Below are 23179 nucleotides of genomic sequence, written 5' to 3'. Positions count from 1 at the left end.
TGTTTAGTTATTGACGACAAAGGATGTAATTAGGGATTTCATTGTTGTGATTAAAATAACATGTAAAAACGTTGGTTCTTTTATGAATCGGATTAAAGCAACGCCAATTTGACGTCAGGCAGTCATGAGATGGCGTAAAAAACCTGTTTGGTAACGAAAGGTGTACACTACAGGTGGCACAGGGAATATATATAGTCCTTCCTTTACTTTTCTTCCCAACGAATAAACTGATAGATACAAAGAAGCCATTTCAATGCTACCCACTCGTCATCTGGAATCAGGATAGGAAGAGAGAGAAAAGGATAAGAATTATTTATTAAGATAATAACATTTAATCCGGTTTGGTTTTTCGAGCTTTAAAAGCTGGCAAGATAACATGAACATTAACGAGGATTCGAATAAAATTTGTTTTGTTTTGCCCAAATTTTTTTTTTTCGTTGACTGATCGATTTAAGGATGTGGATGTCTACGCAAGCCAACCGCACACGATGAATAAGAATATCCAAGCGGTTCCATATTTAAGTTAAGTGTAGCATTTAAGAAATGATAAAATTTTCGGCTATTGTCACGCGTAGGATTTCTTTTCTAGCTTGGTAGATTTTGGTACGAATGAAAATAATTTATACGATCCTTGACAAGATTCGCTATGACATATTGATCGAACGACGACAACCCTAATTTAAAACTTAACGTTGAATGACAGTTTATTTTATATTTAATCTACTACTGTTAGTAGAAAAAATATTGCTGTGGAGTACTGTTGATTTATAGTAAATAATGTTTTTGCCACCGACTTTTTTATTAGACGTTTCGACTCAGGTTGAACAACAGTCCTCATCACTAATACAGGGGAAAATGTACTGCGCGCTGGTGTTATTAATTAAAAAAGAATACTCTGATAAAGACTGTCGCTCAACAGTCGAAACGTCTAATAGAAACAAAAAAAAGTCAATGACAAAAAACATTTACTGCTTACTACGCTTCCTGACAACAACTTCAAAATTTTTACTCTTGACTTATTATTCGAGTGTTTCACCTACTGCGGAAAATGGTAGGTACAGCGTTTCCTCTTGTTAACGCGCGCGCGTGTCATGGTTTAATGTCTCTATTATGCATGCTTCGTAGTCCACTTGTAACAATGTTCATCTGGTTCATGAAGGAATAATGATGGCAATATAATGGATAACATTTGATGCCTCGACCCTGTTTGAGGATGTCCCTTACCCCTTGCTTGCTAATGAATGGAAATGAAGATGTGCCAAGTATTAGGAGCAATTTGATACCTGAAGCTCTCTTAGGGATGTCCACTACCCCCTCCCCCAAAGGATCTTATCCATTTGATTTCTGAAGTTCTCTTAGGGATGTCCACTGCCCCCTCCCCCAAAGGATTTTATCCATTTGATTTCTGAAGTTCTCTTAGGGATGTCCACTGCCCCCTCCCCCAAAGGATTTTATCCATTTGATTTCTGAAGTTCTCTTATGGTTTTCCACAGCCCCCTCCCCCAAAGGATTTTATCCATTTGATTTCTGAAGTTCTCTTAGGGATGTCTACTGCCCCCCTCCCCCAAAGGATCTTATCCATTTGATTTCTGAAGTTCTCTTAGGGATGTCCACTACTCCCTCCCCCAAACGATCTTGATGAAGACAGAAAGGGTTACCTTGAATCTATGGGTCATTACATTTGATTTCTGGGCCCCATTTGGGCATGTCCACTCCCCTCCCCAAATAATTTTGGTTGATAAGGAGTGGAAAAGGAATTGAAAGGGAGATGTGTCCTGTCCACCTTCGGGACGGGACGCTCATCGTTGAGCGTTGGATTGTGTTTCCAGCAAAGTCATGACACATCCTATCAAATCCGTATGAAACTGAAACCATTCCGGATTCTTGCTGGCCGACATGGTTTGGTTCACCATCTTTTCCAAAGTACTCCGCAGAGCCTGTAGCGTATGAGCAGCTCTTGGTGAGCACAGGAAACCCATCCAGCGATCGCCGTCTACAACGAGAGTCACTTGACTGGGATACGGAGCTACAGAGAAGAGGGAGTAAAATAATAAGCAAGAGAATATGAACTAAGAGAAGGAATCCCCGTGCCTCATCATGTGCACACTTTGATGCTATTTTTAGAATCTATTCTAAAAATATCATCCAATGATATCATTTATTTGATCGGTTGATTTTCTGCACGCGCATAGTACGCGCGCGCTCTACGCTGTTTGCTAACGTTTTCTTGTGCTTTTCTTATGTTCAAATGTTCAAATCTGCCCTCAAGATGAAGATGGAGGTCGAAAGCTTTTGAAAATAAATACGAAAATACTCTAGAAAGTTGAATAAATTACTACTTAAATTTCTTGTCGTATTTGCTAAGCTTTCGACGTGCACATTCATATCCAGGGAAGAGTCGAAATAACGGAAAAACCCCCAAAACGTAAGCAAACTGTGAGAGCGCGCGCAGTAAATGCGCGTACAGAAAAACAAATAGTTTAAAAATAGCATCATACTGTGCACATGATGGTTACAAGGCTATATAGGGGGGATTCCTTCTCTTAGTTCATATTCTCTTGTAATAAGTTATTATGGGTAATAATGGAACCTTCTCAAAATTATCGTTGATGCGAGGCTAGCATAAAAACACAAAAGAAAACGGATTTTTCTCGATTTTCGGAATTTCCACGACAGTCTTGCATTCAAGATAATTTTAGAGAAGGATCCATTGCTCATCTTTTCAGTTGCAAGGAACGTGTTACAGCAGATTATACCGGCTGAACGCAGGCTACAAAGCCTTCACAACCTTTTTTTTAAAAAAAATAGCCGTGGCATATAGCCTGAAATAGGCCATTTGCACTACAAGAATGCTTCATGAATTCTTTTTCTTTCATTTCTAAATGTCTATCACTTCATGAAAATATTAAGACAACTGCTGCAAATTGAGTAAACAAAATAAAGTGCGCTATGGATTCTGGTAGTGGTAGTAAAAGAGGCTATGATGACGCTACCAATCCTACACCATCCATTCATCCCAGCGCACTAGATCATATATATGTATTTTGCGCTATAGAAAAAAATATTATTATCATTCATGGGAAAGCACTGTGAGTTTAGATTCAGTTTGAGAGCAGTTTTCATACTACTGTGAAAAAGTCGGTGCCGTATGCCTTGCCGCGGCCGCGATGTTTTTTAGAATTTTGATTGGGGAAATTTTTCTGGCGCAATGTGATTGGTCTGGCAGAGCCGTGATATTGTCGTGACCGTGTCCACGCCGTGTTTCGGCCATTTGATTGGATCAGTGGAAAGTAAGTTATCGTGCAATGTGACTGGTCTGGCGTATCCCTTGCCGTGATATTACCGTGTTCGTGCTGTTAGCTATTCACAGTCACACGAAAATGCTATCGAGTAACACGTTTATATACCTTTCTCCAAAATTGATAAGCTGTCACCAGCAAAGAGTAGCATGGCTATCGGGTGTATTGTACTCGAGTCTCTTATGAAGACTTGGGTTGATTTGACCTGATAAAAGGCATTGGATGTTATTAGCTCGCACATGTCTGCAATAGAGGTTTTGCACCATCACGTACCCATAATACAGCTTGGACTACCTGTGGTTAGATGGCAGAGCAATAAAATCCCTTTGCTCTTGGGAATTGAATTCTTTCTCATATAAAACGATTTTATTGTTCCTGCCATCTAACATGGCTGCCGTGACGTGATGGTGCAAAATCTCTATGAAAAGTCTTAGATCTAATAGAACGCGCAGTTTTTATTGGATAAATTCCCTGCCTCTCACTCTTCATAAATAGACTCTTCCAGTATTTTTCTCAAATTTTGATATGAGCAAGTCATGATATGAGCAAGTTATGATATGAGCAACTTTTTGATATTAGCAACATCATTGGACAGAGCACCTCAAATTTAGCAAATTCCCCAAGTTAGAGGCTAATGGCAATTGAAAAAGAGCAACGGTCTAGCTCCGTAAAAGTGCGAGGTCTTACAGACATTTGTTTTGTGCCTCCATACAAACGTCTGTCAAATTTCGTGACTTTGCATGGCTGTATTCCAATATACCACTCTTAAACTTGGTTAATTTTTCTAATTTTGAGGGGTTTTTGCCAGAATTATGGATTTTTGCCAACTAGTCCATGTAAAAAGTTAATTAACCGTTGAAGGATCTATAAACACGAAAATAAAGTCATACAAAAACCAGGATTTTCAAACATGCACATCTTTGAATATCGAATATTAACTCAAAAACCTAACGACACACCAGTTTTAAGGAAAAACGACACCTGGCTTGTTCAAAGTCATGCAGACCATGACTAACTCATATATCGAATAGACCTCTTTAGTTTCGTTGTTTGTTGTGCACATTTCAGACCATGCGATGCCACTCTTGGGAGTTGATTCTTTCACGTGTAAATATTCTAACATGTTCGTCATAAAAGAACAATTCTCAGGAGAATGTACCGTGGTCTGAAATGGGCAATTTGCATACGAAGCTAAAAAGGTCTATAGAAGCTTTGCACCATCACGTGATGGCAGCCATGACAGGGGGCAGGAACAATTGATTCGGGTCTAATATGATTTACATTAGAAAGGATTCAGTATCCCAAGGGGAAAAGACTCTATTGTTGTGCCTCCTGTCATGGCTGCCATCACGTGATGGTGCAAAGCCTCTACTGAAATGTTAGCGAGTTGAGTTTTGAAGAGAGAGAAAAACCGTGGAACCTGGAGAAAACTGATCCTATAGTCAAAGACCTAACGAGAGATCCAACAAAGTCTGCCCACATGCGATGGCAACACCCAAGACCCCAGAGATGCGAGGCAATTTTTTTAATCACCTTTTCATGGTAGACCAGCCATTTTGTGTTGAATGACTTTTTTTCATTGTTGACAGACGAAGGATGGATGGCTACGCGCCCGTCATTCCTAGAACATAATGGAAATCGCGAGAAAAAGACACGAAAAGTACGATCAAAATGGAATGAAAAAGAAAAAGAACAAATAAAGAGAGTAAAAAATAAAAAAAACCCTAAAAAAAACACAAAACAACAACAACAACAAAAAAACAACAAAAAACAAAAACAACAACAAAAAACAAAAACAACAACAAAAAACAAAAAACAAAACAAAAATCAAAACAAAACAAAGATGAACACATGAACGAACAAACGCACGCATGTACGATTAATGGACAAGATAACGAACAAGAGAGCAATCAACATCGTGAGAAAAACAAAAACGAACGAATGCACAAAATAAAGAACGAACAAAAAACGAACGAACGAACGTGGAACGGACACAGTGAAGGAGAGAATGGATAGGAAGTATGGAAGTATGGATAACGCATATGATCCGGTTAATTCAAAGCATCGTACTTGGTTCTCATTGTAGTCTTTAGTCTCTTTTTCCCACATCTTCCTTTAGACTCCAATCCCAGACCGACTTTAATGACGTTAGGATACAGTCCAGCACACAGAACAGCTTTAACTAGTTCCAGGTTCCTGGTGTACATATCGGTCAGGTGATGATAGTCATCCCTGGGCACTAGTTTCACCTCAGCCAGTAAGCAATAAAGTTGGTTTCTCATACCTATCGAGAGAAAACAAACACGTATTATCCAAAGGAGCGTTAGAAAACGGGATAAGCTGTACTAATGAGCGAACTACCTTCAATCATGTTCAGAGTTCCTCTGTGAAGATAGTTGTGGTTGACGTATTCCCTTTCTTGACCAGACCACAACGACTCGACCCAGCCCTCGTACGCGTTGAGCAAGGCCACGTGATCACTGTCCATACCACGTGCAAAGCTAATGCGTCTCTGAGAAATAAAGATGAGACCTGCTGTTACCAGCAAAATATTTGTGTTGCTTTACTTTTTTTCCAATTTCAAACAAGAACGGAATTTCTTATATAAGCCGTTTCCGGTCTCGCGTGCAATTTGTTTACTAGCTGAATGGCATGGTCTCAGCGGTAGAAATATATGAATGACAGAGCTTGGGAGAGAAGTGTTTGCCCTTCACTGAATATGTACTTATTGACTGAGTGGGAGGGCCGAGCCAAATATTTTCCCATCCGGTCCAATCTAACTCAGTCAACAATCATTTTATCATATGACCCAATTTTTGTCGTAAAAAAGACTGAAAAATCCTGCTAAAATTGATCAATGCAGCGCGCGTAAACTAGCAAGCCCCTTCACGTCAATCCGTCCGGCCCCCATACGGTGACTTTTTCCAAAGGTTTTAATAGAGTTTTAATAATAGTTGATTGGAAATGAAATACTCGTTATCTTACTAACCTTGTCTGCTTCTGCGCGTTTTTTTATAGGAGTAAGAAATGGGTCTTTGTAGGATAGAGAAGCAGCGATGGTCAACACAGAGTCCACACATCTGTAATACCAATAAAAACGCCTTTTGGTTTAATAGGTGGGACACTTTTTGAAATAAGTGAGGTTCAGATTATGTAAATAAAGCTCCAATGCCTTTCAACGTAAATCATTGTTAAACGTCTTTAAACTCAGCTTTGCAACAATTTATTGGCTTTAATTTCAATCAGAGAGATTATTTATTCATCCTATGAGAACATTTACTCATTTTTGACTTTAGAAAGAGATCTTCCAGGTTTAAAAATTAAAAATTAAATTAAAAATTTATCTCGTAATGAACTTAGTACTAACTCAGCCTTTGCAACACAGCATATATGATCATCTTGGCTATTTTGGATCCACCGGGAGGTTTGCCATGTAGTGACCCAAGACCCAAAGGAAATTATCTATTTATTTCCAAGAACTTACCTAAATACTACAGCATATATGATCATCTTGGCTATCTTTGGATCCACCGGGAGGTTTGCCATGTAGCGACCCAACGGCGTTAGCTTTTCCTAACAAAATATGGAGGGACCAAAGATGAGTATACATTGTATTGATGGGTTGCAAGCATTCCCAAGAGAGTTAAAAGACAAAAACATTGCGGCCATTGTGGTACCGTTAACAATGGATGCTAATGAGAAATCTTTTGTTAAATGGTACCAACATGGCCGCCATGACGTAACGTGCAAACGAAGAATAGGTCATGTTATCTTATTTTTTTTATATACAGGGTCTCAGCATTAGTGAAAGGAAAACTAACAAGTTGCAGGATTCCACTTCACTGCAAATGGCAAAAAAGATTCATTAAAGATTGGCCCATTCAGCTTGGGTCATGTAATGTTTTCTTATTTCAGACCACGTGTCATTTTCCTTGTGAATAAGATTCTTTCTTTGAGTCGTGTCCATATCCATGTGTCTTCTCATGGGCAACCGTTAAACATAGAAAAGAATACTCTAGGGAATGACATGTGGTCAGAAATGAGAAAACAATATGCACAAGCTAAAAGGGTATCTTCCATACACATAAGTCCAAAATGGCGCACGGCCGTAAATAGACGTTATTTTGAAAATATGTCTCCTAAAACGGTGCAGAAATACACTGCAAACTTTGAGCCAGTTTTTCTCAACAACGGAATGTGTAATACATCTAAGTCCAAAATGGCGCACGACTGAGTGTGTCACATGAAACACGAGGCATCCAGGGCAAGATACAAAGAAATAATAATATTGTCAATGCAAAGTATACACATTTTCACTTGTTCTGTCTTCTTTTTCTTCTTAAATTTAGGAATACAACAATTTTGCAGCATCAAATTATAAGAAAATACTGCAAATTTGTAAATTTGGCCCTGGATGCCTTGTTTTCACCGGCCGTGCGACATTTTGGATTTAGGTGTATGCACGTGCAATAGGTTTGATTTCATTCAAGCTCTCCAGTGTTTTACCTTGTCATCTAAAGCTCCTATATCTTTGAGCAAAAACACAGCATTTTGAACTGAAATAAATAAGTAAAATAAATATTAACACTAATAGTAAGCTGAAGACGTTTGGAATACATAAAAGAAATTTGGATACAAGGCTAGTACGTGTAATCTGGGAAAGAGCCCACAAGAAAACACGTCAATCGGCTGTATCAAAAACGTGTGCGACTGCATACAGCCGGCTAAGAAAGCGCTGTGAATGGATGATTCACACGAAAACCAATGAGAAACCACTTGAATGTCACGGGATTCCCTACCGATTACATGCTGTAAGTTTTTCAGAACTAGCGGCTAGAAGAGATAACTAGCTAAAAACTAGTGTGACTAGCAGTTAGGTTAGCAATCACTCCCCACAAGCAGCGAGGGACAAAATAAAAATTAGGAATTTCTTGATATAAATTTTACCAGATGCTGAAGGGGGAGGATCCAGTGCCTTTGATAAGAACTGTTCAGCGGAGCAATCTGGCCGTTGAACCTACCAGGAAGAAAAAGAAACGAAGTTTTCATTAGAACACGGGATGAAAAATAGAGAAGATAGAAGAAGATAGACGCCTAAGGAAATACAAGCGATGACATTCAATACTGAAAACATGATAGACAGTCATCATAGGAGGTTGCAAGGATATCTCTGATAGAAATAGACGTCGAGCAGATGTGCGCACCTTATTTCTCTTTAAATCATAACATCCTTATGGACTTAAAGGCACGATTACACGAAGACATTTTCTCTGAACCAAGTTCCATGGAACATCGCAGCGTGTAACCTACAGCGAAATTTGAAAATGTTGCGAGACAAGTCGCAGAATTGGTTTCTAATTTTGGCAACGATTGCGTCTCCGTTGCAAAGTGTGTTGCAACACTGTTGCGCGACAAGTTGCATGAAAAATTACTCCGTCTTATAGCGCCCTAACCTTGACTTGCAGGGGATGCTATCATAATTACGCGTTTTGCTTGGATCAATTAATCAGATAACAGAAATCCATTTCAATGTCTGTGCATTATTCAGTGAATACATTTTCCACATTTTCCACTCATATGAACAGACTGTAGGTGAAAAGATTCGTTTATCTGGGATATGGAGTAAGGTCTATGAGATTGAAATGACTTACCTTGGCTTGAAGGACGATTTCTTCAAGAGACGTTCTCAAGATTTCGGCCTTTTGGAATGGCTCTTTGGAGAAGAAACGAAATATTTTTAGTTACTACTCAAGGAGATTTTAAAGATTCCAAAAGTAACAACGCGAGGGACGGACATGCGGGACGAACATGCGGGACTGACATGCGGGACTGACATGCGGGACGGACATGCGGGACGGACATGCGGGACGGACATGCGGGACGGACATGTGGGACGGACATGCGGGACGGACATGAGGGACGGACATGCGGGACGGACATGCGGGACGGACATGTGGGACGGACATGCGGGACGGACATGAGGGACGGACATGCGGGACGAACATGCGGGAAGGACATGGGGGGCGGACATGCGCAAAATTAGTATGACATCCATGTAAAGAACTAATCGAAGAGCGCAAGGTTACTTCACTCCATTCAATGCAGACAAGCGCACTGTTGTTGCAAACACAGAGCCGAAAATTAAACGAAATTGTTTGAACCTCTTAAACCCATTAACTTTGTTTTATTCAGTACTTTCGATAGAAAACTTTTCAGTGATGTTTGACCCGAAAACCTGGACTAGGAAGTATTGAATACTGGAAACATTGTTCACTGATTGGCTAAGTCCCTGAGATTGACAGAAAAGAAGCATCTAGATGCAGCCACTTCTATAAATATAAAAGAAAGAGGAAGACGTCTAAAGAGCGTAAACAGGATCTTTAGTGGACAGAATTACTAAATTTAAACGAAATTTTGACAAATGATATTATTCTCTCGCTTTTTGAAATGAAATTCTAAGTTAGAATGTGTGATGTACCTTGTAAAATCTAAAATCATAAATGATTGAAATTTTCATTATCTGCTAATTTTTGTCGTTTTTCTTTGTAAAATTATGGGTTGTTCTCTCGGTGACGTCATTAATGGATAAAAAATAACTTCTTATATTCCTATCCCTACTTCTATTTTAAAAACCGGGTACTGATCAATTCAAGGCATACGAACCCATTTCTTCAAACTGTTTCCTGGAGAAAAGGTTAAAGCAGTGTCCAGGCCTACATCTGCCAGCTCGTCCTCGTCTTTGGGTGGCACTAGCTTTAGAGCACCAGTGGGTTTCGAGGCAGGACACCTAGAGCCAATATATACATGTAATGTCTTAATATAAATAATACATAAAGAATTGTTTAACAGACAAGACGACGCTATTTTAGAGCACCAGTGGGTTTTGAGACAGTACACCTAGAGCCAAGATATACGTGCAATGTCTTAACGAGACGACGCTATAGGTCGCTATCAATAGACGTCACATCCGGTAATAGCTGCGTTATTAATGTCTTGTAGAATCTTGGAAGTTGTTTTGATCTCTTGTTTTATGGTTTCATGTCGTAGAAATAGTCAAATACAATAGTTTGAGGACTTACTTTGACATGTTTTGACTTAACATCCTCAATCAACCGCTTGTTTGCCCCCCAGTCAACTCCAAAAAGTCACGTGATTGATAGTAAGCAATTGATGGTTTTCACGGCGGCCATGCTGGAGGAACTTAACAAAAGAATTGTCAATGAATTCTTTTGTTATATCCTCCAACATGGCCGCCGTGTCCTTTATTATTTAATTCTCTTTGGAATGGTTGAAAACCATCAATTCAAGCTATACTTCATACCGTTTTATTTGAACATGTTTGGAGAGATTCAACTCTTATAGTTAGCAATACTGACTGCAAGCAAATAATAAATAACTGTCCTCGCCAGATTGCATCCCAAGTACAAGTAGGGTGAATTAAGTGTAGGGAGGTAGTGCACGAGTATCTCCTCTCTGGGGTCTCATGTTCGAATCCAGGAATTGCCATCACGTGAGTAGAGTTTCTTAGGTTTCTCCTTTGATTCGAGTGTTTTTCTCTGGGTTCTCCGGTTTTCCTCCCTCTTCAAAACCTAATACGCTAAGTTCCACTATGAGTTAGCCGTGCCCTGACTTTTATTAACAGTATAATTACTGATCTTATCAAAATCCATTGTTTTCAGTCTGCATTATCCCAACGAATGCATAGAGGAAAATCAGAAATATTTAGTTCATTCATTATTGGCTTTGTTTCTATGATAAACAAGCTAGAAAGAAAACAATTGGATTTTGATAAGAACAATAATTATACTAGATAATCACTTCGGCACGCAGCATTCGTGGGTATAATGACTGCATTATATCTACGAATGCTGCGTGCTTCAGTAATATCTATTAAATAGTTAGTTACAGGGTTCGTGCTGAGGTAACCACTTAAAATTCAAGGACTATTCAAGGAGTATACAAAGATCCAAAAATGAATTTTCAAGGAGTATGTTGCTAACTATGCCAAGGTTTTACAAGGTGGTTGGATATGGTCGACTTTCAGGTTTTCCAATCTTTCTGACTAGATCTATTTCAGAACCATGCAAGTAATGATCAAAACAAAAATTCAAGGAGTTTCGCTAAAATCGTAGAATTCAAGAGCTTTTCAAGTGCCCTTGAAAACGTGATTTAAATTCAAGGAGTTTAAGGAGTAGCGAGCACCCTGTAAGTTAGTTCCGTACCTTTTTCGTGGGATCATACGTCTTTTCTTTGAGATTCCCAGCATTGACTACATACACAATATCATCGATTGTAATGGACGTCTCCGAAATGTTGGTAGACAAGATTACCTTACGCATACCTGAAGCGGGTCTGTTTGGGAGATCACGATCAAGTTAGTGAACATAGCTATTACAGCTCACACCTAGATTCCCCATTTTCCATACATCGGTTCACTGGTCAAGCTCAAAGCATTCAGTCGAGGTTGCAAGGTTCAAATTTGAATAATCCTTTGAAAGTACCTTGGCGCCTCGCTTGAGCGCTTTGTGTTTGACCAGTGAACCAATGTATGGAAAATGGTGAATACTGTTCAGATGATGGTCTTGAAAAGCACTTACCTGTCAAATACTTGTTGCTGATTAGCTAATGCCAGCATGGAATGCAAGGGGAGAACTGTCAAGGTAGATTTCTGTGGACAAAATAGATAGACAAATTAGACATCTAGCTTGAGGTGTCGTATCAACTTGTGGATGTACAAAGGCTTAATACTCCCATTTCGAGTTCGCCTTTGCTCAGTCTTGATTGTGTACAAATGTGTTCTTTTCTTTTATTAAGGCCCATTGTATAGTAAGGAATGTACGTACTACGGAACCATAGAGTTGATTAAAATGCCACGGGTGTTGGTTGAATAGCTGAATATTTTAACGCACAACCGAGACTAAGGCTGAGCAAAACAGAACTTGAAACTGGAGTGTTATGTGTGCTGACCTGAGATGTATAAATTTATTGTTTTAAAGAGCTACTATTACAATGTTACAAAAATCTCATACAGAACCCCTTTTTGTATCATCAAAATATTTCTTTAGAAACCTTTCCAATGTCACCAAAAATGGATTGGGTGGATTGGATTGTGGTAGACAAAGCCGAATAAGAAGCTCTTTAAGTGCAAGGCATCAAAATGCTTTCAGTGTCATCACTGATCAAAGTATTCAATAAGAAACCCTTTCAGTGTTACCAGAAAAAGAATCCATTGAAATCATTCAGGCCGGTAGAAAAACTAAAAAGAAATCCTTCAAGTGCAACATATCAAAATCCTTTCAGCGCCACCAAGCTATTTAGTAAGAAACCCTTCCAGAGTAACCAGAAAAAAATAATAGGAAACCATTCAGGTAGTAGGGAAACCAGTAGGAAACCCTTTAAGTGCAACACATGAAAACCCTTTCAGCGTCATCAAAAGTATTCAGTAAGAAACCCTTTCAGCGTTATCAACAATATTACTGAAAGATTCTACACCATTATTGTTCTGGTTTTACCTGTTCATCAGGGATTTTCTCCATCAGTAAATCAAGAACGGCCATGATTTCATCCCATCCAGAAAGAAAACACAAAATAGCACCCTAAATGCAAAATTTAAAAAATGTCATACATCTCAAAAATAGTCAGCAAATTTCATTACATTGAAAAAAGAATTGACGCAGGCTTTTTGTGCCATATTTTTGAATAAAGAAACTTTGGAGTCTCCATTTTAATTGTATGAGAAAGGATGTTATTCACGGTGAGGTGAAAGTCGATGAATGCCAATTCTTTTGTTTATACTCTCTTGCAAATCAACTAAAATACCAAAAAACCCTTCAAATTTCTTCAAACCCTAAAACAACTTCTGGGCTGCCCAGAAGGAATTATTACCACTGAGTATGTTAGCTTTTGCAGATGGAGGAAAACCAGAAAACTCTTCCACAACACCTCTAATGAAGGAATAGACCTAACAAACTGTACTCTCATGTTATGCTGAGTCTATGCAGAAAATGTTCAGACAATGAGCCCAAGACCCCAGTGGTGAGAAGCAAGTGCACAACCACTGCTCCAAACTTGATTACTGACCAATAAATACATGTTACCAAGAGAAAAGGAACCAAGAGAAGAAATCCCTGCACCCCATCATGAGCAATCTTTGATGCTATTTTTAGAATTATTGATGCTATTTTTAGAATCAATTATTTAATTTCTTGTTTTTCTGCACATGCATACTGCGAGTGCTCTACGCTGTTTGCTCATGTATTTATGTATTTTTCAAAAAAAATACGTGAATAAACATTGTAGAGAGCACGCAGTATACATGCACATGCATAAAAATAAAATGGCAAATGTTAGCATCAAACTTAAAAATAAATAAAAACAATAAAAAATAAACGATGGCAAATGTTAGAGTGCAAACAATATAACAGTGAAACGTAAGTAATACTAAATGGCACAATTTCATGCAAATTCCATTGTTTTCTATTGTTTAATTAGCACTATTTTGTACTATTTAGTAATTAGTGTTTCACGGATTAATTGTTTGCACTCTAGCATCAAACTTTTCCTATGATTGTTACAAGCACAGATGCCAGAAATTCCTTCTTTTAGTTCATTTTCTCTTGATGTTAAACAAGATTACATTTCTTACCTCAGGGTATGACTTTGCAATGTAAAGAATGACCTCAGTAACTAGTTCTGGATCAGCATCAGGTATGACTTTCACCTTTTGGTCATGTAAAGAAGTAAGAAAATAATGAGTGTACATTCCAATTCATCATTTTTACAAAAGAACTTGTTATCAATATCCAGCAGTTAAAATAGCCTCATACTGTAGTTTTGGTTTCTTTAAACTGTAGAGAAGTGACAATTTAGTGACAGATCTAGGAGTAAAATGCAGGAGAAACACTGGGATACTTAATGCTTGGACCCCAGAATGAATTCTAAGAGTAGTAAATTCTAAGAGTAGACATGATATTCAATGTAAAATTACTGATAAAATGCATAGATTTAGTAAAACGAGACTTCATCAGAATGATGATGAAGAGCTTGCATTTCAAAATTTACTAAAGGATCATATCACCAAACGTTTTTTAAGCACATTGAAAAGGTACATGCCCAGGGCTTGAGTTAGGAATGGGGTTTATGGCATTTATGATTTGTTTGTTAACCATTTGCCCCCAATTATTACGCAGCACCCATCCCACTATTCCATCACTGCCTTCCACAGATACTTCCCTCTTATGTCCATGCACTCTCATCCTGGATCTGTCTCAGGATACCAATTATTGCTGAGGGGGAGGGGTGGTATTCATCACTGCTGATTATCAATAACAGGTCCATGACATACTTGATGCATAGTCATAGTTACATTATATTTCGCCTTCTCAACACCCCAGTACAATTGGGACGAACAAACTATGTAAGGAGAAAATAGTTTCTATTGAAAAAACTTAATATGAGAAAATATGAGAAAATTATTAATGGTATTTGGCCAGGGAGGTGTGATGTCACCGCCCTGACGCAGTATATAAAAACTAACAAGGGCCAGGCATTATTGTATTAAAGTTGGAGGGGGTCCTGTAAAAGAGGGGGAAGGGGTAGGAAGACATGGGACAAAAGCTACAGGATAAATCCATGAAAAAGACTATTAATTTTTTTAATTATTAATTTTTTTTTTGGAATGTATCATGTTCTCCCATATCGATATCATTGTGAAATCCTGTGTAAGACTCTTTTGGCCAAATTAGTAAAATCATATTTAGGGGAAAGAATGATAATTTTCAGTAATAATGCTATTCAATGGTGTTTCCTCGGTTATAATATACAGACTGGGTGCTTCCCCTATTGGGACTCAGTGGTACCCTGAGTGGATACCCTGAAACAATCTCTGGGCTGACTGATTATACCCAAGGGCATGGTTAGCTAACAGTGTATTGGGTTTTGAGGAAGGAGGACAACAGTAGAACCTGGAAGAAAATGGAGGTTTTACATTACTAATAATGTAATATCCCTCAGATATCATGCTCTTCAACCCCCTCCAACTTCAATATTGACAATCATATCAAGGGATTTGCTTCACCATCCAATCAGGTTGGTATTAAGTATTACAAATACCTTGAAATTATTGTCAGTAGATCAAATACCTGAACAATCAACTTGAACATCTTAGTACCTTTGGATCAACCAATAAAAGAAGGATATAGCTGGAGTATATAAATGTCACAATAACATGTAACAAATGAGTGCACATATACAACAATATTATTATAATCCACATGTATCTGGGGTGTTGAGATTAAACTAAAAGATAGTATTAAGTTATTATTAAATTGGAGAAATGAGGGTTATGAGGCAAGGGATTATCAACCCTCTTGTTGCTTATTTATTTATGTATTGTCAGGATAAAGAACTGCATACAGGTACAGAGTATAAGGCATTTCAATCTGGTAACCCAAAGAAGGAAGTAGGGTAGGACTCTGTTCTTGTGGGGGGTGGGGGGGGGGGGGTAGGAAGGTGGGGTAGGAGGGTGGGGTAGGGTTTGTGATAAGTGAACGTTAGGAATCTCAGTATCCTGAAACAAAAAGTTTAAAAACTGTTACAATTAAGCCTTCACGGCTCATTTCATTGTTCTAAACATATTACACCAATGACTTTTTGTCAAATGGCATATTTAAAATTACTTTTGCACTGTAATATAGAAATTAATAGTGAAGATAAATAAATCAATGAAACATTGTTTAGTGTTGTAGAAATAAAATCATACATAGAATAAATACAAAGAAAGACAGAATTCAAGTTCCCTGCTAGCTATAGCATATATCTAATCCCCCTCCCCTCCCCATATAAAGATACCAATTGAAGATAACCTTAACAAATTTTTTAGTGGATTAACATGTTTGTCTTCTTATTTAGCACAGTATGGCATTTACATGTAAAACGTATTTCCAGTTACACTGTAAAACAATTTAAAACTGGTTTTGTTATGTTGTGGACAGCAGTAGATCAAAGTACATAACCTAAGTATTCAGAATGCCTCTTTCCTTTTCAAACTAATTAACTCAATGCTACAAATTGACATGTTCAACCTGTAGTAAAGCTATGGGTAATCATCAACAGAAGAACAATTTGGATTTTTACTAGGTCTCAGAATGTCCAAGATGCATTGATGCATTCTATATATGAATTATGCCTTAATGATTTCAGGTGCTGAAGCCAAGATGCTAGCACAGGGCTTAAAATAATGGCCTGACATCAGACAATATTGTCTCGGACTGGTCCAGTCAAGTCTTTACCTTGTCAATCATTTTGACCAGTAACATTCATTAGCCAGAAATAAGATACACCTATGACCAAGCTAAGACTAATTCCCCTTTTAGCGCTAGCCGTCACGTGGTATAAATTGTGTTGGATTGTGTTACGGTCACCAAGAAGTTCGGACATTGTTCTCGGATTTCCATACAAATGTACTGACTTTAAATAAACTATTTACTTGGATTGCATAGTTACTTCTCTAAATACAAGTAAAATATCATTTTTCTAACTTGATTGAAGCTTTTCTTATTGCTGTTAAGAAAGCTAACTAAAGAAATCTATCTAAATTTTCTCTTCAAACTTGGTGAATTTCAATGGGAATCCAAGAATGATGTCCGAACTTTTTGGTGACCGTAACACAATTCAACAAAGTGCTTATGACATGACGGCTATCGCCGAAAAGTTGAATTTGACCTGTGATCATGACTGCCAACTGATTGACCATTATTTTAAGCCCTGTATCAAGGAGAATATTCAAGAAGAGAAATGAAAGAAGAGAGAAAATGCAAACTGAGAAAAAAAGCAGAGACATTACAATGATTGTACATACTTCTGAACCAACATCATTAGCAAGTTTGAATCTCTTGCTATCCTGGTTGCCTGGCAACCATTCTTGTACTGTTCCAGGTTTCAAGGGGAGCATTTGTTTGATGTCATCCAGGAAAAATTCAGTGACTGGATGAGTGAAGCCAGGGATGTTTATCTTGTGACAGCTAAAAAGAAATGATAGGATTGGAATACAGCACACAGACTTTAAGGTGGTGTTACACTCTGCAACCTATCTTATGATTTTGTTGCGAGATAATAGTTGTGCATGGAATTGCATGCATCCAGCCGGTCACATCCAGCTCATCTGAGAAAACGTGTTAGCCAATCAAAATCCAGAAAATTTGCAAAACTGAGGTGTGGCTTTTCCTGGATACTAAATAAATTGAAAAGAATTGTAATAAGTGCTTCATAACAGTGACACAAAATTTAATGATTTTAAGATTTTTATTGCAATGGCAGGCATGTATTTATTTTTTGTGTAATTTTGCAGTCTTCCTGACACCTTAGTTTTGCAGTGACATTATTTCTATAGCTCACTATACAGTATATCAGTTCAGCTGGTTGTTGGTCAGTCTTGTGTGGACATTGATCAGTTCAGTGTGGCAGGTCATCTTGTCCAGCCACGAGCAACCATTATTTTTTGCCCTGTATTATTAACATAATTTATAATACTTACTTTCCAAAGTATTCACAAAACCTTTGAGCATCAACTGTGGCACTCATGATCACTATCTTGATTGACGGACAGGTGACCATCATATCCTTGAGCAATATTAGCAGGAAGTCAGTGTTTATGTCTCTCTCATGTACCTCATCCACAACAATGTGACTCACTCCTAAAATTAGGAAATTAGGGGATAACGTCAAAACCAAAATGATTATTCTATAAAATTTATATCTTACAACCCAACCATTGCTCCCTGTGAGGGGCTTTTCCATGAGGTTCCTTCTACACACACTACTACTACATTAAAACCGGTCTTTTCGATCCACATTCTTGTTGATCCAGGTCTTTTCAATCCACCTATATACACATTTGATCCACATATATACATGTGCACATTTGATCCAACGCAGTTTTAGAATATTTGTTAGACACTTAGGCATCTCTTGAGAGTGTTTCCTTTCGGAAATATCTCAGAAGAAGTTCCAATGTCGAATGAACCAAGTACGTATCATGTGTGATCGTGTACAGCTGATGTGTGACTGATGTTTTATCGCTTACAAAGTATTTTCGTTTTCGGTTTCATATTATGTTCTTTAGCCCCTATATTCGCTTCCAACTGAAAGTCTTTAGCCAAAAAAATTTTTTCTCTCTCTTCATGAATATAAATCTCTATATAAATCTATAATAATAGTGTAAGGGAAACATTGTGAATGAGTTTAAAACTTTAGACGCGAACAAATAACTGCTGTGTGACAACAAGGGTGCTAGGACTCATCAATAAAAATCAAAAAGACCTGGATCAAAGAGACCGGTTACCTACTACATTCAATTTTTTAAAACAAGCAACACTGAACTTTCAAGTTGAGTTTCACAGAGGGAGGATAACCAGAGAACTCAGACAAAAACCCTTATGGAATGAGAGAACAATGAATCAAACAACATACATATGTAACATGTCATCTTATTGGGTATGATTTAGAGGGGAGGGGTGGGTTACATATTCAAAAGGCCAAAAGATATATGTATTTCTTCATCTAGCAAAATGCTTGTGTCTCCATGAGATAAATGTATTCATAGGATGTCCACCCTCCCCCTCCCCCTCCCCCTCCTCAACAACCAAAATAAAAGACAATGAAACATATCTTCTGTAATTTCCTTATTGCAGTATTTCAATAAACTACAGGAAGCATTTTCCTCACCCTGAAGTTTAGGATTAGTCTGCAGCTTTCTTAGTAAGACACCTGTGGTACAGAACAGTATTCTTCCAGGTCTGGTAGGAATTTTGCTTTCTAGTCTTACCTATATTCAGTTAAAAGATAAGCAATTATCAATCTCTGTCTTGGGGAACTGTAAATGTTTTGAGTGTGAAAATGGAGAAGGTAAGATGAGATGGAAGAAAATCTACTGTATTCTATTATCTTTCTCTCTATTGTATTAGGTGTGATTCATTGTATTTTTATGAATACATCACATGAACTGCTTGCTACTGTACCTAGGCTCTCCCAAGATAAGATGGATAAAGGTATTTATCATTGAAAGTAAAAGTGCCCTCCCAGGTGGTGGATGATTCTCATCCCCCTCTTTTTACAGAGCTAAGAACCACAGCTCCTCAATGACTGGATATGATGATCAGCCACAGTTTAACAGATCAACATACAGTGTATGACCATTCAAGAGGACTTGCCTAAGAAGGGTTGGGCCAGACAAGTACCAATAATTTTGGTAGGACATAACACCAGTCATTCTTTTTAGCCCTACAGTACGAGCTAACATGATTATACTATATGAAGATATAGAAAATATAGATAAGTTATAGTGCTTGGGAACGAGGTTATTCCGGGCGAAAGCCCTTGGAATTAAATTCGGAAATATTAATTTCCAAACTCGCTGGGAATCGAACCCACGACCTTCAGAATTGTACTACCGATGCTCTATCAGCTGAGCTAGAGGTCAGACTGAGAGCAGGCCGGGGTGAAATAGATGTTAGGTCGCGGTAATTATGATGCAAAGATGAGAATATGTGGACCGCGTAGCACTGATAAAATTCATGTATTTCATCAGTGCTACGCGGTCCACATATTCTCATGATTATACTATAGTTAAAAGAGATCTATCTTCATCTCACTTTCTTTACTAACCACAAAGCCACCCCACACCTTCCAGTCACTTCCTTCTCTGCCACCCTACTCCTCCTTCTAACACAGGCTATAACAAAACATACCTGGTATCCAACACTCTTGCCTAAGCTTTCTCCTCTTTCTCTTGCTACTCTTTCTGCAATGGACATGGCTACAATACGACGAGGCTGAGAAGATAAAAGCATGATATTGAGCTCAAGAAAGTACCGGTACATTGATCTATAGGTAGACACAATAAGAATAAGAATAAGAATAATAATGATGATGATGATGATGATGATGATGATGATGATGATGATGATGATGATGATGATGATGATGATGATGATAATAATAAATATTTAAATAAACAGGGCACTATATTTTTGGGCATACAATTTGTTTTCTGCAAGCTTGTGGGGGTTACATTAATTTTGTCTAAAATATCAGCAATATGCACTCATGACAGCTAAAGCTTATACAACTGTAGGTAGCAACTGGTTTAAATTTGAAACATGAAATAGGAATGAAAAAACCTCAGGAAACAAGTAAGACTAAAAATATATTGATATAAAAGGAGTATAATTACCTGAGTAACAATAATATTGCACAAGGATCCTTGCTCTCTTTCAATGGCATCATTTAAAATATACTGAGGGATCTGTACCATCAATAAACAGTGAATTAGTCCAAACATTGTAGATTAATGTAATACTTAATACAATCATAGGAAAAGGTGCATTCCAAGTACAGTAAAATGACACTGATGTCAGAAGGTCGAAAAATTGGTTGGAAACTCAATTCAAAATTAGCCCTGAATTGGAATTAATTACAGTAGCAATTAGACAATGTCCCCATCATTTTACGTCTCCTGGAGGTGACTTAACAGTAAACAAAGGGGCTCAAACCCAACTCTCAAGAAGAATGTGCTGAATTAAGAAGAGCTATTATTTTAAACACACTTTCTTTTCCTATCAATCGCACTCTGCCGCCTGCATGCGGCAAACAATCTGTCGTTTCGTCCCCTAGAACAATTCCTCTTGGGACTCTGCACAAGTGGTCTATATACAGGTTATCATTATATGGATCTTACCTGAGTTGTCTTACCACACCCTGTTTCACCAGATATCAAAACCACTTGGCTTTTGTTGATCAGGCTTGTCACCTCATTTCTGAAAACAACCACATCGTATCACGTGGGTAGGCAGGAACACAAAAGAATAGGTGCTATAATACAGAATATAGCTAAGCGGGCCTTAGTATACGTGTAATGACTGGTCAATTGCTGGTCACAATGACCAGCCAAATACTAAGTCTTAGCTTGGTCATATATTAATATGCTTCAATTCTGGCTTGATGTTACTGGTCCAAATGACTGACAAGGCATAGATTTGACAGATAAGAAGTCAAATTCTGGATCCAGACATTACAAGTCTGATGACCGGCCATTATCGCAAGCCCCGCTGATCACAAGTAGAAACTTTTCTCCAGGAACTGTGGATCTCCTCTCTCCAAGAAGATCTACACATTATGAGAAGTGAGTTGTGTGCATAGAGTATATTAATTATTAATTGTAATGGTAGCAATTGTTAAGCGTGTTGTACAAGTTGTAAGGTAAATAAATAAATATATTCATAGCCTACTGTATAAATACCTCAATTTTGCAACAGGTAAATTATCTGTCATATCCCTTAACTCTCTCACTAAAGAATTCTCTGTCTTGTCTAGCTCTTGTAACTCTGTTAATAAAGCCTTATTCATGATAGTTTCTTCATCTTTTTTAAGAGGTTTGTACTCCAACCCTGTGAAAACATCCCTAATCTCCATAGAGAAAAGAACAGTGTCTACACCTATGGAATCGGAATTGCTTGGAGATTGAGTGCATTTGCTGTCAATTTTAGATTGTGTCTTGTCATGAGATGTGTTACTTGTTGTCGGCAATGATGATGACGATGATGAAGATGGGATATGTTTAGGAATAGGGTCTGTTGATACATGTATCTTCTTTGATGTATATTGTCTTGATAATATTGTTTCTATTCTATGTAGCATGCTATCTGGGATTGATAACAATTGTGGTTCCTCTTCTTTTTGTATTTCTTCCTTTTTTGATGTGATTGAAGTTCCAGCTCCTCCAATTGAACATCCCATTTCCTGTAAAAATCAATCAAAATATATCATTCATCAATCACCATCATTATATATCAGCGTATCATCATCATTATCGATAAATGGGCATACAAAATTTGGATTGATTGAAATGACGGAATTTGTATTGATTGATTGCTATTTAAATAATTTAAATTCACAATTACTATGAACCAGAAACGGATTGGACGATCCAATAAAGCAAGTGTTAAAACCTATTGTTAAAATAGTAGGTACATGAACATCACAAAGGAAATGTTTATAAACAATACACCTACTGTATAGATCTTTCTCCAATAATTCCTTTGAGTTATCATGAAATACTGCCTCCAGTCAAGGTTAGACTTTAGATGTTCATACATTTTTTAATTTTTTCAGCCCAACCTCCTAAACATTTAGTCCTTGCCCCTCCCCCCTTCCCCCTCCCCCCTGACTCGGTATGCAAGTCCTTATGACAATAACAATGTGTTACCTCCAGTTTAAGTAAGGCTAGAGCAGCAGCTCTCCTCTCAGCCTGCTTTTTATCAAGACCTTCGCCAGTTACTTCAAAATAAAAATTTGGCCAAGGAATTCCCAGTGTAGCTTTGCCTACTCTCTTATTTATCCTTTGAAATTTGTAAGTGAGTTTATGATGAGTCTTAGTGGCGTTTTGTAAAATGTTATGAATCCTTTCCTTTGCGTTTGGGAACCTCTTTTCTGCTTCAAAGCCAGCGAGTCTCGTCTGGTCTACTGGTGGAGCAGCGTAGTAATTGTTGTTGTAAGATGGAGGCCTACTAGCGGAGCCAGAAGGGCGATTATAACTCGGGTAATTTACTTGGTTTCTAGGTGGGAAATTGTGGTGTTGTCGATGACCCATTAATGGTGGTGGAACTGTAGAAGCTACAGGCTGGTTTTGCCATCGATTGTATTGTTCGTTGGGCTGTGGATGATGTGGTAAATGGCCACCCCAAAAACCACTCCACTGGTCCGCCATCTTGTATATTGTGTGTTATGTTCGCGGGGGTCTTGCAACCGAAATTGAATCAAGAAGGGAGGGGTAAGGATTACCATTATTTCGACTAATTTCCTCTTTCATTTAAGTTTTTCATTTC

The 23179-nt window shown here is 37.9% G+C and overlaps 1 protein-coding gene across 1 annotated transcript; it reads right to left on the bottom strand.

The window, feature by feature from the left end:
• Positions 1–1506: 1506 nt before the first annotated feature.
• Positions 1507–23061, bottom strand: LOC116294508 (uncharacterized). Its single transcript, XM_089027645.1, has 23 exons — positions 22561–23061; positions 21595–22094; positions 21034–21112; positions 20530–20601; positions 20045–20128; positions 19023–19122; positions 17833–17992; positions 17158–17320; positions 13945–14019; positions 12812–12895; positions 11897–11967; positions 11522–11651; positions 9963–10086; positions 8951–9012; positions 8247–8316; positions 7806–7855; positions 6784–6872; positions 6289–6379; positions 5661–5811; positions 5370–5583; positions 4833–4920; positions 3408–3504; positions 1507–2026 (listed from the first exon to the last, which is right to left on the bottom strand). The coding sequence occupies exons 1-23, from the start codon at positions 23059–23061 to the stop codon at positions 1800–1802; spliced, it is 3282 nt and encodes a 1093-aa protein (XP_088883771.1). The 3' UTR covers positions 1507–1799.
• Between the last annotated feature and the right edge of the window lie 118 nt (positions 23062–23179).

The sequence above is a fragment of the Actinia tenebrosa genome, unplaced genomic scaffold, assembly GCF_029948245.1.
Source record: "Actinia tenebrosa isolate PJP-AT-01 unplaced genomic scaffold, QUT_ActTen_1.0 PGA_scaffold11__36_contigs__length_13525064, whole genome shotgun sequence".
Classification (NCBI taxonomy): Eukaryota; Metazoa; Cnidaria; class Anthozoa; order Actiniaria; family Actiniidae; genus Actinia; species Actinia tenebrosa.
This window is presented reverse-complemented; position numbering and strand designations above follow the sequence as displayed.